At 47.5% G+C, this 18595-nt stretch overlaps 2 protein-coding genes across 11 annotated transcripts in view; both read right to left on the bottom strand.

The window, feature by feature from the left end:
* CAMKK2 (calcium/calmodulin dependent protein kinase kinase 2) overlaps positions 1-10409 on the bottom strand; it is a 52696-nt gene extending 42287 nt beyond the window's left edge. For 5 of the 8 annotated variants that reach the window (XM_068562274.1, XM_068562277.1, XM_068562270.1 and 2 more), the window contains exon 1: positions 10261-10409. The gene's annotated coding sequence lies outside the window, so the exon portion shown is untranslated. Of the gene's footprint in view, positions 1-5406; positions 7195-9849; positions 9915-10260 lie in introns of those variants that run through there. The other 3 variants (XM_068562271.1, XM_068562273.1, XM_068562272.1) reach the window with 3 other exon arrangements.
* A 6665-nt stretch (positions 10410-17074) lies between these two features.
* ANAPC5 (anaphase promoting complex subunit 5) overlaps positions 17075-18595 on the bottom strand; it is a 40059-nt gene continuing 38538 nt past the window's right edge. For all 3 annotated transcript variants that reach the window (XM_068563408.1, XM_068563409.1, XM_068563410.1), the window contains 2 exons: positions 17822-17984; positions 17075-17412 (listed from right to left, as the gene is read on the bottom strand). In XM_068563408.1, the coding sequence (XP_068419509.1) occupies positions 17201-17412; positions 17822-17984 (375 nt within the window). In that variant the 3' untranslated portion in view covers positions 17075-17200. The remainder of the gene's footprint in view (positions 17413-17821; positions 17985-18595) is intronic.

Here is an 18595-nt window from a genome sequence, read left to right as displayed (position 1 = left end):
AGCTGTGAGGATCCTGCCAAGGCCAGGGACAATGTCCTCCCTGGGATAACAGGCTTGGCCAGCCACATCTTCTCTCACCTGGGGAAACTGAGGCCCGGGGAGGTCCTAAAGGAAACTCACTCACCCGTTTGTTCCTTCCACAAGTAATTACTGGGGACCTACTACGTGCCAGATAAACAAAACAGATGTGAATTCTGAAAAGTAGGTGCACAAGTGACTCTAAAAGCACAAACTGGAGGAGAAAACCAGGATGAGATAAAAAAAGAACAACACAGGGACCCAGGGGAGATCTGAATGGGAGGCCAAGGAAGGCCTCACTTGGGGAAATTATATTTAGGCTGAGATCTACAGGGTGAGTAGGTGCTAAGGGGGCGGGAACTTGCTCCAAGAGGAGGAAACACATTCTGAGAAGGCCTCGCAGCAGGAAAGAGGTGGGAGAGCGGACAGAACAGAAAGAAGACTCCTGGGATTGAATGAGGTTGGGAAGGGGGTGAGGGTGGATGGGCATGCTGGAGGGGCCAGAGCACAAGAGCTTTGTAGGAAGCTGATGAGAGCAGGAGGGGTGTCCCAGGCAAAGCCATAGGGACCCCACTCGGCACCTGTTATGGGTTGTGGAGTTGTGACCCCCCAAAAAGATATGCTGGAGTCCTAATGTAATATGACTGGTGTCCTTATAAAAAGGGGGAAATCTGGACAGACCCGCACACAGGGATAACACCATGAGAACGTGAAGGCAGAGGTTGGGGTCCTGCACCTACAAGCCAAGGAACGCCAGATCGCCAGCAGCCATCAGACGCCAGGAGACAGACACGGACCAGATTCTCCTTCATGACCCTTGGAAGGAACCAACCCTATCAACACCTTGGTCTCAGACTTCTGGCCTCCAGAACTGTGAGATAATACATTTCTGTGGTTTAGGCTGCCCAGTTAGCGGTACTTTGTCAAGGCAATCCCAGCAAACTAACACAGCTCCCCTCCCAACCACAGAAGCCTGCTGCCCCAGGGGCCATGGATTCAGAGGGTGTTTCCCAATACTTAAGTGGGAGACCTGGGAGGCTCAGTTGTACAGCCGATGCAGCGCTGAGGCTTGACACCAGCTAGAATATTCCAGATTCGGGGCCTTGGCCCAAACAAGCAGTCACATCAGATTCAGTGACACAGACTCTTACAGCTGTCTTTCCTCGCATATTCTTTAGTTTAGAGGCACTGAAACTGATTGTCTCCCCAGAGACAAGGGCCCTTCCTTGGCAGAGGGCACAAGGGATAGTGCTGGCTTTATTTTATCTATCTATCTATCTATCTATCTATCTGTCTATGCCACACCGCAAGGCTTGCAGGATCTTAGTTTCCCAACCAGGGACTGAAACCCAGGCCCTCGGCAGTGAAAGCGCCAAGTCCTAACCACTGGACAGCCAGGGAACTCTGATAGTGCTGGCTTTAGTGTGCACAGACCCCATCCCACCACAGTCCCTGGAGCAAAAAGTCCCTATCGCATGACATCTGGCCACCGATGTATTTTGTTTGGCCTACACTGTATTTAAAACTATTTGAATGAGATGCCAACATTTTAGAGCCAGGAGAGTTCAGATAAAAATCAAAATTTCCAGAGTCTCTTGAAGAACTGGACACTGATAGCACTGGACCTGTATTCGCTCCTGGCAACAACTCCCTGAAGCTTTGGACAGGAGATATGCTCGCCGGCGTGCCACAGTCCTCACTGCTTCCCCTCATCTCCCCAACGCCAAGGACAGGCTGAGTGTCCTATTACATGTCCTTCCCTTTTCTACCTCTCATGACCTATCTCACCCTTACAGGCCCTACTTTGAGATGCACTGGATATTAGTGCTATGAGATCAGTGGTCACCTGTTCCAACAATTTCATTTCACCAATAGGAAAATGAAGGCTCAGGAAGGTTTACTAATTTGTCCAAAGTTATGCAGTGGTTCCAAGTAGAGCTAAAATTGGTCTGAGTTTTTCAGAAAGGGGCTAAAAATTACAGGTACAGCCTTGCAATGTCCACATGTTGTATCCGGAATGAAGTCCAGGCTGAGCCAAAATCTCTAACAAAGGGGAATATCTAGCCCATTCCTCTGGCTCCAACCTGTGTGAGAGGGGAGAGTGTGAAGGCTCAGTGTTTTACAGCATTCAGGAAAGACGTGCATGGGCACAGAGACATCGATTTGACTTAATTTGTGAGAGCCGTGCCTTTGCCTTTTTGTTTACTGCTGGACTCCAGGACCTAGAACTTTCTAGAACACTGCCAGCACTCAATAAATATTGGCTAGAGGTCATTGTTTATTTCATTCATCCCAAGGCCACTCAGAAGGTCAGACGCTTTCTTTAGCTGGCCTAGACTCTGTGTTCCTTTAGTCTGATAACAGCAGCCTGATTTATGTCTGGAACCCATCCTTCTGTGTGAAAGGTGACTCCATGGAGCTGTCCGTGCCATCAGCTTCAGGGGTTCCACTATGACTCAAGTCTGGTTAACTGGGCATTGATTGCTCTGGTCAAGTGATTGTTTCAAGAGTAGATGTGTGGGGCTTCCCTGGTGGCGCAGTGGTTAAGAATCTGCCTGCCAGTGCGGGGAACACGGGTTCGAGCCCTGGCCTGGGAAGATCCTACATGCCGCGGAGCAACTAAGCCTGTGCACCACAACTACTGAGTCTACACTCTAGAGCCCGCGAGCCACAACTACTGAGCCCGTGTACCACAACCACTGAAGCCCACATGCCTAGAGCCAGTGCTCTGCAACAAGAGAAGCTACCGCAACGAGAAGCTTGCGCATGGCAACGAAGAGTAACCCTCCCTCGCCACAACCAGATAAAAGCCCGCATGCAGCAACGAAGACCCAACGCAGCCAAAAATAAAATGAATAAATTTATTTTTTAAAAAGAAAGAGTAGATGTGTGACCCAAGTCAGTCTACTAAGTTTTATTCTAGGATTTTGTGGAAGTATTAAGAATGTCTCTTTCTGTGGAACATAGAGCAATGAAGATGTACTTCTAGAGTTACCAGGGGCTTGGGAGAACCCTGCCTTAGAATGAAGTTGACAGAGAGAGAAGAGAGCCAACAGATAGAAAAGAACTAAAACTGGAGACATTGCATGGGCACCTGGATCCAGCCATGCCTGAAGCCCACCTACCCCAGGAGTTTTTAAACTACATGAGCCAGTAAATTCCCATTTTTGCTTAAGTTAGTTTGCAGTTGGTTTTCTGTCATTTACAATCAAAGGTCCTAACGGACAGATGACACAGAGCTGATTGACAGAAAAGCTTTTCCACTAAGCTCCCTGCCAGATGATAAGTTCCCTACACCTTAAGGCTCCCAGCCAGACCAAACTGGCAGGCAGCTGCAACTCCCCTGACAGCCTTCACCTTGATGGTCTGGCAGAAACAAGAACTTCCAAACTCCTTTTTAATTTCTTTCTTTTTTTTTTAATTTTAAAGGAAAAAAAAATCAAAAACAGGGAAGGAAAGGGCTTAAGAATAGGATGAAATGAAGGGAAGAAACTGACTAGTACTTTTAACACAAGAATCACATCACTACAGTGGCAGCCATAGTAGTTGTAGATACAGTAACAGTGATGACTAGTCTTCTTTGTTGCTGGCCAAGTGCCAGGCGCTATTCTAAGCACCTTGCATGTATCATCTCATTTAACCACAATAAACTTATGAGTTAGTTACTATTATCATGATCTCACCAATGAGGAAACTGAGGCACAGAGAGTCTGAGTGACTTGCCCCAAATCACACAGCAATTTGGGGGGGCACAGGTGTGAAATCAAAGGCTCCTAGAAAGGGGGGCACATCGTGATCAGGGGCACAGCCCTTCTCCTTAGCTGGTGACCTTGAGGATAACAATACCTACCTCACCTACCACACAGGCCCCTGCACACAGCAAATGCTCCCTAAACAGAAGCTGTTGCCAAGAAAGCACTTCAACGGCTATCAAGTTCAAGCCCCTCAATTGGTTTTAACTTATATTAAAATAAAATTTTTGTTTCTAATCACAACCTGCCAACTTAACTCTTTTCATCTTCCCTTCTAATTCTTATCCATATGCATCACTTTCTACAAAATTAAAAGAAAAGTGTGCATATAATTTTGCATCCTTGCTTATTTGTGTCACAAGAATTTTGCATGAACTCTCACAGCTTTCATAATCAACGCACTAGGGCTCCAGAAGGAGTGCCTGAGACCCAGGGAGGTGAGATGACCTCTCCCAGGCAGCCCAGCAGGTTCTAGGCTAGGCCAGGGCATGACCCCTGACCCCTGCAGTGTCCCCTTCGGCCCTGGATGCTGGCGGAGCAAGAAGCTCCACTGCCTTAAGAGTTCCTAGGCAGTTACTCTTGGGTCAATAATGAAGTATCATGGAGAAGCGGCCCCCATCACACACCCGGTACCTAAAGCCAGGTGTGCACCTGGCTCCAAGGAGGCCCCTGCCTTGAAGAGCCAGTAAGTGTGAATGGGTGAGTGTGGGTGTGGATGTTGGGGGTATTTAGAAAAGGGAGGTGGGGACCATCATACTTCCTTCCTCTCCTCCTACTGAATCCCTCCCAGTCTTTCACTGAACCTAAGGAAGAGGCTGGGAAACAACTGAAATTTCAATTTTTAATGAAAAGAAAAAGACTTTGACTCCAACATTCTGTAGCTTGACAAATCAGAGAGGGAGGGGGCCGACTGGGAATCCACAGGCATCCGGGCCTCGCCCACTCACAGCCCTTCTCCTCCTTCTTCCCTGCTGTTTGGAGGTGATGCTAAATCTAGCTCCTCCCTCCCCAGCCTCCAGCACAAAGCAATCCCGGGCAGGGCCAAAGAGGGGCTGGGAGCTGGCTCTCGGGGTCCAACCCTGTCCCCGACACCTGTACCCAGAGGGCAGGAGAACTGTCTGGGAAGAATCTAAATAAAATCTCTTTCTGCCAGAGGCCTTAACAGCAAAATCCCAAAGTAGCTTTAAAAACCCATAAGGGAGGTGTCCTTTCCTCCACACCCTGCCCACCACCCAAACCACTGGTTCCCCATTTAAACTTCTCCAGCAGAGGCTTATCTCAGCCACCTCCCACAATGTCCCTTCCCCACCCACTCCCACTCACTTCCTACCTCATGCCCAAGCAGAGGGGAAAGACCTTGGCCTCTCCCCCCATTTCCTTGGGGGAACCATCAGTCACTCCTCTCCAGGTTGGAATTAGCATTTTTATCTCTGCAACCACCGTCTCTCAACTATTTACAGAAGCCAACGGGATAAAAAGGGACAACACAAAAATAGTTGCTCAGCAGCTTTCAGGATGGGGTGAGGGTAAGGGCACAACAACTCTTCCAATTTTCTTCCTCTCCTTTTCAAAAGGGAAAAATGCTAGAATTGTTCATCTTTTCCAAAGTGATCCCCAACAGTTCCAGACCCCTCACCTGGGAGCTCCTTAGGGACAAGGACCAAGTCCCAGTGTTCCTCGGTTCCCAGGGCAGGGCTTGTCACCAGCCCCTCCCAAAAGTGTGGGTTCAGTGAAAGATCATCAGGGTTCCAGAGCCAGCAGCCTGCTCTGTCCCGTTTCCATCACCTCCTGGTTCTCCTTCCAGCCGTCCAAAACCATGAGCCAGTCAAAAACAAAACAAAACAAAACTTTGGGTTTTTTCTCTATCCTTAAAATGGTTCATAATTGAGGGGGAAAATTCAGCAGCAACGCTACGCACATGACTGAAACTGAAAACACTGGCAGCTAAAATAATTCCTTCACCATTTTGGTCACTAGCATGCCCCAGCAGGGAATGCCAGAGCCAGAGGTCTTCCCTATGAAGTCTAACAGCGCTCACCTTCTTTTAAATATGCCCCTCTTTCTGGTTTTATCAGGGAAGGGGTCCAATCAGGGAAGAAAGAAAAAATAATCATTCAAAATCTTATTTTCCTGAGAGCACAAGCATTTGGAAATTATTTCCACACCATAGCCTCCTGGAGAATGTGGATTCCACTCCATGAGAAAATGGGCATCGTTTGGCATCATAAGGAGGCCGAGGGAGACACGAGAGCTCAGGATTAGAAGACATGTCAGGAAACTATACAGATCTCAGGGGACTTGGGCCTTGACTTTCTCAGCTGTAAAATGAAGCTGCAGCAACCTACCTAAAGGGCAGCTGTAGAGTCAATCTTCTATAAAAGTGCCCAGCACACAACATGGCTCATAGGCGACGCTCTCTCTAAAAAGACCATGTTCTCCCTTCCTCTCTGCCCTCCACTTTTCCCAGCCGTCAGATGGGAGGGGTTGAGGGGCTGGAATTTTCTGGACTTCCCCCTAGCTCAGTTTTCACGCTGCTCCATTTCCACGTCCTTGGCGGGCATTCCTGGCAAGGCTATCAGGAGACTGAGTTGACTCCACGCCTGGCCACAGGGTTCAAGCACCAACTGTCTGGTGAGGTCTTCTCTACTTTATGGATTTACTTACCTGGAAAAAGGTCCCACAAAATATATACCAATAAAATCACATGGGACCTACATTAAACAAATCATGACCGAAAAGAATGAAACTGAATGAAATCCAGGCTCTCCCTGAAAATCACACTTGTAATACCTGTGAGGTGACCTGAGAGGCGATGGGCTAAGACGGAAGCTAGGATTCTCGTGGAGGAGCAGGTGGGAGTGGCGTTAAGGGAGTCTCGAAAACCTTGTTCCAGGAAGCTCGTCTCCAATTGATTTTGGAGAACCTTCCTTCCATCGCCCTCTCCCTGCAAATTCAGTGACAACACAGTGTTTTGTGCCCAGAGGTTTATTAGTTGGGGGCTGTGGAGACAAAGGAATGGTCAAAGTGGCCTTAAGAAGCTCTTATGGCAGAAACAACCCAAATGTCCATCAAAAGATGAATGGATAAGCAAAATGTGGTGTATCCATACATGGGAATATTATTCAGTCATAGAAAGGAAGCACTGATATATTCTACAACATGGGTGAACCTTGAAAATATTATGCTCAGTGAAAGCCAGACACAAAAGGTCACATATTACTAACAGGTCAGTAAAGTTGTAACAAGCACAGCCTGAAAGAAGAAAAGTCAATTCCAAAAGGGAAATGCAATTTCCTCAGTCTTCCAGGAAAGAAGGCACAGAAGTGAGGCTGAAGGCCACTGCAGCACCATGGAGCCAGTGAACCCCACATCTGGGCTCTCTAACCCAGTCCAAAGAGGAGAAGCTACTGGGAAAGCAAAACATCTGCGAAAAACAGCAAAACAAGGCCCTCTGACCAGAAGGAAAATCTGAAATAGCATTTGCCCGAAATCCCCGGGATCAGGAAAGGAAATGGGAACCATATGCTTCCCACAACCACCAGAAGAAGGCATGCTGTGGAGGTCACAAGTGACCCTGAATGAGCTATTTAGTTTCTCCAAGTCTTTCCATAAAATGGGTTCACGATGGGGTAAGGGTGATTCTGCGGCCCACGTTAAAATCTGAGCCCAAAAGCCTTGAAAACAGGCTTGGCCTGGCTCACCAGCCCATCCCTTCCTCCTGAGAGAGGTGCTTCCCCACCCACCAGCCCATCTTGGATGCAGTTCTCAAGGAGGGCATTCCGGGTCACTCCAGAAAGTTCCCTCTGCTAGGTCATCCCGTCCTAGTTCTTTCCCCTCCTACTCCCAGCCAATCTCCACTTTTCAGCCCATCCTTCAAAATTCAGTACAAACGATACCTCCTTCAGGAAGTCTCCTGGATTCACACCTGCCAGAAGGGATTTCTCCAGAACCCCCACTGCCCTTTGCTTCCTCACTCCCACAGCACTTATTCCTCCTGGTATTTCTCAACAGGAGCACTCCTGGCATTTAGGGCAGGCAATTCTTCACACCTGCTGTGAATCTGGCCTGCCTGCAGGATATCTGGCATCACCAGCTCCTGCCTACCAGAAGTCAGGAGTGCTCAGCATCATTTTGACAACCAAAATTCGCCCCACACTTCTCCAAACGCTCACCAGGAAGGTGGAACCACCCCTGATGAGAACTACTGCATAGTTGTTAGTGAATATATTTGTCTACCAGCCCACTAACAATCTGGAAACAAACACAAGCCCAAGTCGACCAGCAGCACCATCATGGCTCCTTAGGTTGTTTTAGCAAACATTTGTGGGCTCCCCAAGAACCTGAGGGCAGCCTTGCAAAGGCCTCTGCTCTAAAACAGGTGGTAAAGTGCAAAGGCTTTAAGACCTGACATGCCTGGGTTGGCTGTGTGACCCTGGACAAGTAACTTAACCTCTCTGAGTCTTTCTATAAAATGGGTTAACTCCTAGCAATACGGCTGGATTGTTTTTAGCCTCAATTTCCTCATTTCTCCGATGGAGATAAAAATCTCTGTGTCACAGGATTTTGGTAGGCAGTAAATGGGATAATGCCTGCAACACACAGCACAATATCTAACACACAGTAAGAACTCAATAAATGTTAGTTATGAACATTACTATTATTATCCAAGTTAGGGGCCCATCAAATGATGGCTATTACTTTTTATTACAAAAACACATTGTGTGCTTTCCCTACAAATGGCTGCTTTCTATACAGGAAGAGTTTCGGATCAGCAATCTGGAAAGGAGTTACAGGACCCACCATGAAGCTGCATTTTGCATAGCATGCACACTGTTTATTCTTAAAGTGTATGTTTTTGTGAGGTGGTTTGTGGCGGGGGGGGGGGCTATCTCCTCTAAAGGCCTACTCTTGTTGCTGCCCCTGCCTCCCCCTAGGAGCGAGGGAGTCTTTCCGGACAGAGCTGTCTTACTCTCTCTCCTGGGGGCAGAGCCAGGGGAGGGGGAGTGGTAAATGACAGCAAAGCTCTAAGGCACAAGAAGTTTCTATCTCTAGGACTGTGGGACTTCCAGACTGAGGAAGGTAAAAGCTGCCTCTAAGGAGGTGGACACTGCACGACCCACCCCAGGCCAGCGTGCCCCTCTTACTGAGGGCACTGAGATCCCCGCCCACCAGGCACCATCCCTCTGCCCCAACCTTCGCGGGGAGATAGGAGGGGCTTCGGTGCAACCTCTTCAGCGCCAAGTGAGAGCAGCAGGGCCGCTGGCAGAGCTGTGAAAACACCCCGCTTCCCAAACTGGTCAGTGCAGGGGGTGGGGAAGCCAGGAAAAGCTCAAGGTTGGAACGGGTGGCACCCCAGGCACCAAGACCCAACGCTGAGCGGGGCCGGGCCCAACGTCCCCGCGAGCCCAAGAGTCAGGCGGAGGGTGCCGGTGAAGGCAGCTCTCCGCGTTCACAGTAGGCAGCGGCCCCGAGGTGAATTTAGGTCAAAAGGACCAAGCCTGTGAGGTTCCGGCTGAGAGAAGGGGGCGGAGGCAGAGGGCCGACTGAGGCGAGGCTAAGGGACCCCGGTCCCACAGCTGCTGGTCTAGGGTCCTGCCGCCAGGTGTCCAACCCCCCACGGCCCAGGTGTGCCCCCAAGACAAGAGGGGAGCGGGGACAGGGGTGCGCAAAGTCCGTTGGCCCTCTCCTCGCCTGCGCGCCCTAGCTTTCCCCACCTGTCAAACGCGAGGGGGTGGGCCTAGGCCGCCTCCAAGATCCTTGACTGCCCCGGCCCCCGGTGACAATGGTTCCAAACTCCGGGATCGCCCCTGCCACCCCGGGCCGGGCGCGGCCCAGCCGAGGGGGCCACCCCCAGGCCCCCGGTGCCCCGAGGACGCGGGGGAAGGGGCGCCGGGGGCCGCGTCCCCACGTGGCAGGGCGTGGGGCGGCGCACGTGGGGTCCCCTAGGTGTTGGGAACCTGGAGCCGGCCTCAGGGCTTTGTCTGCAATCCTGGCCGTGGTTCCGCACCCTGAGAGGGCGAGGGCGCCGGGGCTGCAGCGGCTGCTTCCCCCGCCCGCGGCCCAGCTCCCGCCAGCTCACCTGGGCTCCACGCCGCCGCCGCCGCCGCCTCCCGCGCTCTGCGCCCCCGGCTCGGCTCCGCTGGGCTCGGCGCGGCCGCGCGCTCCTCTCCGCGGCCCCGGCGGGCGCGCGGGGGGCGGGGACGGGGGGAGGCGCGGGGTCCGGGCTCGGGCGCGACGCTGCCGCGGGCTGCGCAAAGATTGGCTGCGGCCGCTGGGAACCCCGGCACGGAGCCGCCCGCGCCCGCCGCGCGCCCCCGAGGGCTCGGCCCCACGCTGGGGAGGGCAGGGAGGCGGGAGCGGCGGAGACGAAAGTAGCGGCGCGGCGGAGAGAAGGGAGAAGAAAGGGGAGGAGGAGGCGGAGGGGAGGGAAGTGAGGCCGGAACGGGAGGGGGGTCGGAAGAGGTCGCCGACCCGCGAGGAGGACAGAGACCTTGCCGGGCCGCAGGAGCGCGGGAGGCTGCGCTGCAACTTTGCCCCCGCCCGCGGCGTCACCTGCCCCGGTTCTCCCCGCAGCGGCCGGGGCACCCTCGGGCAGGCCGGACGCGCCGGCTGCGCTCGCTTTGTTTAGTCAAATGCAGGGACTGCAGGGCGGCGTCTGAGCTGCGGGAAGTTCCCCAAGCCTGCGAGTCACCCGTAGCCCCGCCTCGAGGCCCGGCTCCCGTCTCCCGGCTGCTGCCCCTCCCAAGCCTGCGAGTCACCCGGGGCCCCGCCTCGAGGCTCGGCTCCCGTGTCCCGGCTGCTGCCCCTGCACCAGGCGCCCGGCGATGGATGCGGCCTGGATTTTGGGTCACCACCCATTCGCGGAAACCCCCTTCCGCACCTGCCTCCCCATAGACCGCTGTTCGGGGCTCGCCCTAAAGGCTGGGAACTGTGTTCCTTTCCCACCCCCCTCCACCCGGATGTACCAAACTACAGGAAACCCAATGAAGTTCTGGCTTTCCTGAAGACTACTTAGATGCTTTTTGTGACATACATCATGTTCTTCCCAAACATTCTACCCCTTTGCCGCCCTACTTTGCTGGAGCCCTTAGAGTGTGTTTAGTGTCCCAGCTGGGTAACAGCACTCCGAGGAGGGGCGAAAGAAGACCTCACAAGGGCTGCCTAACGCCGCAGTCCTTGGATGGTTGCAAAGCTCAGTCCTGAGTCAAGGGCCAAATTAATTAAAGGTTCAAAGTCCCTTTCATGCTGCAGGGGCGCTCACAAGCAATTCAGAGTGTTCCGCTAACATGACCGCCCCTTCTGATGTTTTTCAACATGCAAGCATGTGTTGGTAATAGTAAAAACCTGGGAACAACTGTCTTAAATGTTCATCAGGGGAATGGATCAATGAAACGTGTTATAGCCATTTGATGGGATATGATGCAATAGTTTAAGTGAATGCATCATATCTGTTTGTACAGACATGGGGAGAGCCCAAAACAAAATGCTGAGTAAAAGAGCAAGTTGCAGAATACAGTCTATACTGTTCACAGACCAAAGCTTACATACAAGGGTTTTAAAAGTCAAAGGGGATGAGTGCAAATGACAGCCTGCCACAAAGAGAAGGAAGAATAGAGATGGGGAGCATAAGGAATGTTAAGTTTTATGCCTTTTACTGGTAAATGGATTTGAAGCAAATGACACAAGGTTAATTAACAACAGTCAATTCTGACTGGCAGATGCATAGTTCTGTCTTTTTCTATATTTTTCTATTTTCTCCAAAAAATATATTTATTGGGGCTGATGGGGACATTTTGAACAGGTCTGACTCTGTGACAGGGGTCGGGTAACTTTTTCTGTAAAGGGCCAGATAGTAAAAATTTTAGGCTTTGCAAGCCATACAGTCTCTGTTGCAACTACTCAACTCTGCCATTCTAGCAGCCATAGACAAAAATAAGTGAATGGGCATGGCTGTGTTCCAATAAAACTTTATTTACAGACACTGAAAGTTGAATTTCATGTAATTCTCACATGTCACAAAATATTATTATTTTGATTTTTCTTCAACCATTTAAAAATGTATAAACCATTGTTAGCTAGTGGGCCATATAAAAATAGGTGGCATGCCAGACTCAGCCCCTGGGCAAAAGTCTGGCAACCCCTACTGTAAAGAAACCAAAATAGATACTGATCTTTTCCTGTTGCTTATTAAAATGTGCAATTCTGTATGTTTACATTGTTACTAAATTGCCTGTTTTATTAGAACACTGTAGCTAACACAGGCAAACACTTAGATATATTGATACATACAGCTATGTAAAGTAAGAAGCCAGTTATGTGAGAAAGGTAAGAAAGTGTCCATTCAAATCCAAACTCAAGCCCAAGACCCACTTCTGTCTAGAAGAATTTCCTGAAATGCTGTGACTAGGCCCTCCTTGACCTCTCCCCCCTCTGAGCTCCTACAGCAAGGACTCTTCCACTTATTTGATGCTCAGCCACCATGTCTTCTTTAGTCTTTACTTTTCACTCCTGTATTCTGACTTGCCAATAGAGTTATTCATTCCTGGAATACAGATAGATACCACACTGAAACATTTGTTTACCTTCAACACTGCGGTAGAAAGCAGTGACTTTGGAGTCAGACCTAACTGAAATCCCAGCTTCGCTAGTTACCAGGTCTGTAAGCCTTGGATGAGTGACTTTGGGTTCATCAGCTGTCAAATGGGGATAAAAAACCTAGCTCACAGGCTCAGCTTGAGGTTAAATACAATATTGTGTGTAGGTCCATTGATGGATAAATGGATAAAGAAGATGTATTTATACACAATGGAATACTAGTTGGCCATAAAAAGAATGAAGTCTTGCATTTGCAACAATGTGGTTGGAAGGTATTATGAAGGCATTATGTTAAGTGAAATAAATCAGAGGGTGAAAGACAGAAACTATATGATTTCACTCATATATATCTAAAAAACAGAAAAACAAAACAAAACTCATAGACACAGAGAACACACTGGTGGTTACCAGAGGGGAAGGGGACTGGCGGTGAGGAAATGAGTAAAGGGGACCAAGTGTATGGTGATGAACGGTGACTAGACTTTTGGTGATGATTACCGTGGGATGCACACAGACATCAAATCATAATGCTGTACACCTGACACATATAATGTTACATAATTTTACCTCAAAAAAAAAAGATAATACTTCAGTACTGGCACTTAAGCACTCAAAGGTGCTAACTATTAATATACTTAGCACAGAGCTAAAAACCCCATCAATTATGTGCCTTTCTTATTAAAATGAATTGGAACAAAGCAGAGAAACCACAATTGCCTTTCACTGACATTCAGCCCCTCTTAAGATAGTAGTCCCACTCAAGGGAACCATTTTCTTCTTAGAGATATGAAAATAAGAATTGGCTTTGCTTTTTGAGATTTTCTCCTCCAAGAACACCAGAAAAACCTATTCTAGGCAAACAGCTCTTGTTCTCTTGACAACACAGATTGCCAAGAAAATAAGTAAACAAAGCATCTGAGTCTTATTTTTAAGAAAACTTGGATAGCACAAGGGGGGAGATGAAAAGCAAGACTTTCAAATTATCTCGCCCACTAGCACGGCATCATAAACTCCTGCCAAGACTTTGTCTTTTCCTTTCTGAACTGTTCTGTGTTCTGCTAACGTTGTCCACTGGAATGTTCCACCTCCCAAATCTTGAACACCCGGATAGAGACAGCAGGATTAATCACACCAATGTAACTTATTTGTTGAATTCTTTCCCACTCAACAGGACAGTAGAAAAATGCTGAGATAAAAAAAGAGAAAGAGAGAAAGGAAAAAAGAAAGAAAGGAAGGAAGAAAGAAAGGAAGAAAGGAGGGAAGGAGGGAGGGTGAGAGGGAGGGAGGGAGGAAGGAAAGAAAGAAAAAGAAAGGGGGGAGGGAGGGAGGGAAGGAAAGGAAGGAAGGAAGGAAGGAAGGAAGGAAGGAAGGAAGGAAGGAAGGAAGGAAGGAGAAAGAAAGAAGACCCTGAGAAGTTTCTTGTTTCTCCTCAACAGGCAGTGAGATTAATATGTTTGTTAGTCCCAAACATAAACAGCAGCATAAAAGAAGTCAGCAGGAGCACAGATGAAATTCTTCATTTGCCTTTGCTGTATTATGAGGAAGAAAAAAATCAGTGTGACCACCCCAAAATGACAAAATTTAAAACACTCTAAACAACTAGAAGGGTTCAAGATACATAGGTGAACACAAAGGCAGCCTGGTGATGAAGAAAGAATGTAGGTTGAGGAAACTGTCACACCTGCACTGAATCCTGACTGGTCCTCCCTGCTGAGGGGGCTGGGTCAGGCCACGTCTCTGGGCCTAAGTTTCCTCAACTGTAAAATGGTATTTGGCTTACAAGCATTAGAAATGGTATTGATATGTGTGAAAGTACCTGGCACAGTGTCTGGCCTATCCTGGGCACTAGATAAATGACAACTGATTTTATCAATTATATATTCAACAAACGAAAAGAATGTTCCCCCAAATAGTAAAGTGCTTTTGAAAACTCTGTGAGCAGACAGCTCTAGGGTAATGCACCAGCAAGGTTGGATTTCCAGCCCTGCAACCTACTAACAGTGTGAGCTTGGGTTGTGAGTGACTTAACCTCCTTATGCCTCAGTTTCTGTCTGTTAAATGGGATTATTGCTATTGCCTACCTCTTAGGACTGTTATGAAGATTAAATGTGTTAATATTTAATGAAAATAATTTAACACTCTGTGTTAAGCTGTTTGTTCCCACCTGCCCCAGGACTGGAAACACTCAACACCAAACCTGCTGGGGAGAGTTTCCCACTCCTCTCTTCCCCTTTGAGGATCTATCCTCAGGTCTCTGGTATAGACCCAAATGCCCATTGGTTATTTACTTTTAGTTCTCTCCTCACCAAACCCTTTCTCCATTTAACCAAATCATTGATTCTTTTTTTTTTTTTTTAAATATTTTAATTAATTAATTTATTTATTTTTGGCTGTGTTGGGTCTTCGTTTCTGTGCAAGGGCTTTCTCTAGTTGCGGCAAGCGGGGGCCACTCTTCATCGCGGTGTGCGGGCCTCTCACTATCATGGCCTATCTTGTTGCGGAGCACAGGCTCCAGACACGCAGGCTCAGTAGTTGTGGCTCACGGGCCTAGTTGCTCCGCGGCATGTGGGATCTTCCCAGACCAGGGCTCGAACCCGTGTCCCCTGCATTAGCAGGCAGATTCTCAACCACTGCACCAGCAGGGAAGCCCAAATCATTGATTCTTATACCCCTACATTAAACCACTCATAATTACACTGGTCTGATTCTTCCTTCTCCCACCAAATGCTCCACCAGGAAAAAAGGTAATTAGCTGTAATCCAGACAGTTATGAGTTTTTGGGTCACTCTGATGTTTCCAACTTTCCATTTAACCCACTATTCCTTCCTGAAGAAGCCAGGCTCCAGCCAACAAATCTAAGTCACAGATGGCAGGGAGCCTCAGACTCTTTATACTAGCTTTGGATGCAGGCCTGGCAGGGCGAATGTGCAGCAAGCTGAGAGCAGGGTCGGGCAGGATACTTCACGGGCATGCCAACTGTGCAGTCAAACAGGGCTGTGTGTTTAGAAGGGCCCCGTACCTGGTTTAACGCTCCACTTAATATAGGCCTCGGGACTTCCCTGGTGGCGCAGTGGTTAAGAATCTGCCTGCCAACGCAGGGGACACAGGTTCGATCCCTGGTCCGGGAAGATCCCACATGCCGCGGAGCAACTAAGCCCGTGCGCCACAAATACTGAGCCTGCGCTCTACAGTCCACGAGCCACAGCTACTGAGCCTGCGTGCCACAACTACTGAAGCCCGCGCGCCTAGAGCCTGTGCTCTGCCACAAAAGAAGCCACAGCAATGAGAAGCCCGCGCACCCCAACGAAGAGTAGCCCCCGCTACTCCGCTCGCCCGCAGCTAGAGGAAGCCCACGTGCAGCAACAAAGACCTGACACAGCCAAAAATAAATAAATTTAATTTTTAAAAATTATATATATATATATATATATATATATATATATATAGGCCTTGTATTTTTACTTTGCACTGGACCCCACAAATTATGTAGCTGGTCCTGGTCAGGTGTGATGATGTCTAGTTTTTATGTCACCCCATCTCTTGAACTTTCTTACACTGAGGCAGAGTAAGATCACTTCTTAGATTGGAAGGAGCTTAAGTACATTGACCAAAAATGACATCATATTAGAGAATATATGGGAAGAATGGAAAGAAACTGATTAATAATGGTTACTTCCTGGGAGGAAGAATTACATCTTACTATACAGCCTTTAACAATATTTAATTTTTACCATCTACATATATAACCTTTCAAATAAATTTAAGGAAAGATTTTTAAACATCAACATATTAACTAGTGTCTCTATTTCCACACTGAGTCTCTTATTTTCAGAGCAGCTGTCTTTGGCCAGCTAACACACCCTAATGAGTGGGAGTTGTTTCACACTGTTTCGAAGAGCTCTGGGGATAAATTATTTCCCATCCGAAGGTTTAAATTTAACAAAGAAAGAGCCACTGATAGAAGCTGCAAAATTTGGTTGGTTCCTTGTTGCTGTTTTGGATTTGAAACACGGGGGTTTTTCTGTGAACACTGAAGGGTAAGATAAATACACAAACAGAGCAATAACTGGCTTCTGCTTAATTGCAGGGTTGAGATATGTAAATTAGTGTATATTTGAGTGATAGCATCCACACACCTCTGAGCTTCAGACCCTTTCTCAACTTATAATCACCTTATTCATGATGAATTCCTTATCATCATCCCTGATTTATTAAGTATAGAAAAAATATACCCATGCAGAAGATATGAGAAAGCCAACACCCAGAAAGTGACTGAAACGTGCTTCTTGTCATTGGTCCAAAAACCATAAAAAGATCTTTCCCGTCTTAATCTCCAGTCAGGGACTGACATGTGCCTGCAAGTACACACAGACCCACCCCAAGCACCAGTCCAGCAGAACAAAACAGGGGAGCTTCCGAAGGAAAATCCAAGCCTCTGAAAAACCTGCACCAACCCCCTCGAGAGATCTACCAATACCTGAAAGAGCTCTTGTCTGACCATAGGTGCAAAATGAATTTACACACTGGTGGAGAGTGTGCGCAACTGCTAATAAGATATTGGCAACTTTGCCCAGAGAGAACATAATCTTTAACACTTACACTAAGTTATTAATAAACCAGCCACTTATTAACAAAAAGTCGGTATCCTTTGCTGTCAAAAGAAAGAAAAGGGAAAACAAAAAACAAATATGTATATTTTAGCCACAAAATAAGACTAATCAGAATGCAGTTTATTGATAAGACAGATATCAAATACATCATTTATATGGAGGGAGGGAGTATGAACAAGTCCAAAATCATCTACTCTGCACAGTGGTCCAGTGGGGATGTTCTCACTAGAGAAGATTTATCAAGGGCACCCCATGAAAGGGCAGGTCCTGATGCAGCTGCCGGAAGAGCATCGCACACCGGTTCCTCTCCTGGGTCTTCCCCAGGGTGTGGTACAGTCTGGCCTGGAAGTAAACGACGTCTCTGATCTGCTCTTTGCAGTCGACCTTTGCAAAATAGTTCTTGGCTTCATTGAGGTTCTCAATGGCGGCCTCAAGAACTGATGGAAAATGGGGAAAATACCACACGTATTTAACTCAATGCTTCACATATAGTTTTCAAAGCTTACTGTCTATTTTTATTGATTTAACATGTACCAGAAACTTTTACATTCTACTCTTTGAGAAGAAACAAGCAAACAAACAAAAAAACACCACTAAGTCTTTAGTATTGATTTCCAGCCTCACACCTAGTTCTGTAGGGTTAAAATAACAATTCACTTGCCCTCAACCTTCATGCAAGTATGCAAGTGAAAGCACTTTAAATGCTGCATGAAATTATAACATATATTTGTGAACACTCAAAACTTAAATACTGTCCCAAATTTAATGTCTTCTCTTCTTCTGGGTCCTAAATTTTACAAGTTATCTGTAATAGTATTACCTAACAATCTTTGTATGGTTTCCTACCTTCTGCTTTCTTCAGTGGCTCATAGGAAGCTGCTGAAGCCACTTGGCACTTGGCCACCAAGAACATGGCACGGCCTTTGTCCAGGACAGCCCCGTCAGCCAAGATGGGCTCAATGGCCATGTGGAGAAGACTTAAGGCCTGTTCTGGGATTCCAAGGATGAGCTGAAAAAGAAACATCATGGCGCTATACACACCCACACCCACTGCCCACTACAGGAAGGGCTTCATTTCTGGCTCTTCTCTTCTGAATGGCAATGTCTGGCTTACTTTCTCCCTGACATGTACTATCTTTAATGTGCACCACACTCTTAGAAAACATAATGTATGACAATCGATTTCAGACTACAATAGATAAAGGAGGGAGTAGTTATTTACATTATAGAAAGGTTTCTGTCTTTACAAAACTCTTTTACATTGATGATTCAAAAAGGTTGAACTAGCTGTATAAGAATCACTAGGAGAAAAGGAACCACTTCTAAAAAATTCAAAAATATATATTAAAATAAACAAGGGTACACTAGAAACATCCATTTAACAGAAAATAAACAGTAATGGAGGAACAAGAAACGATGTAAGACATATAGAAAAATACAGCAAAATAGAAGTAAATCCTTTCAAATCCATAATTAAATTAAATGTAAATGGCTTAAACTCTTCAATTAAAAGGAAGAGATTGGCAGAACAGATTTTTACAAACATGATACAACTATATGTTATCTATAAGAGGCTCACTTTAGATTTAAAGACATAAATAGGCTGAAAGTAAAAGGATA

The sequence above is a fragment of the Eschrichtius robustus genome, chromosome 14 (assembly GCF_028021215.1).
Source record: "Eschrichtius robustus isolate mEscRob2 chromosome 14, mEscRob2.pri, whole genome shotgun sequence".
Taxonomy (NCBI): Eukaryota; Metazoa; Chordata; class Mammalia; order Artiodactyla; family Eschrichtiidae; genus Eschrichtius; species Eschrichtius robustus.
Note: the sequence above shows the minus strand (reverse complement) of the source record. Positions and strands in the feature narration are given on the sequence as shown.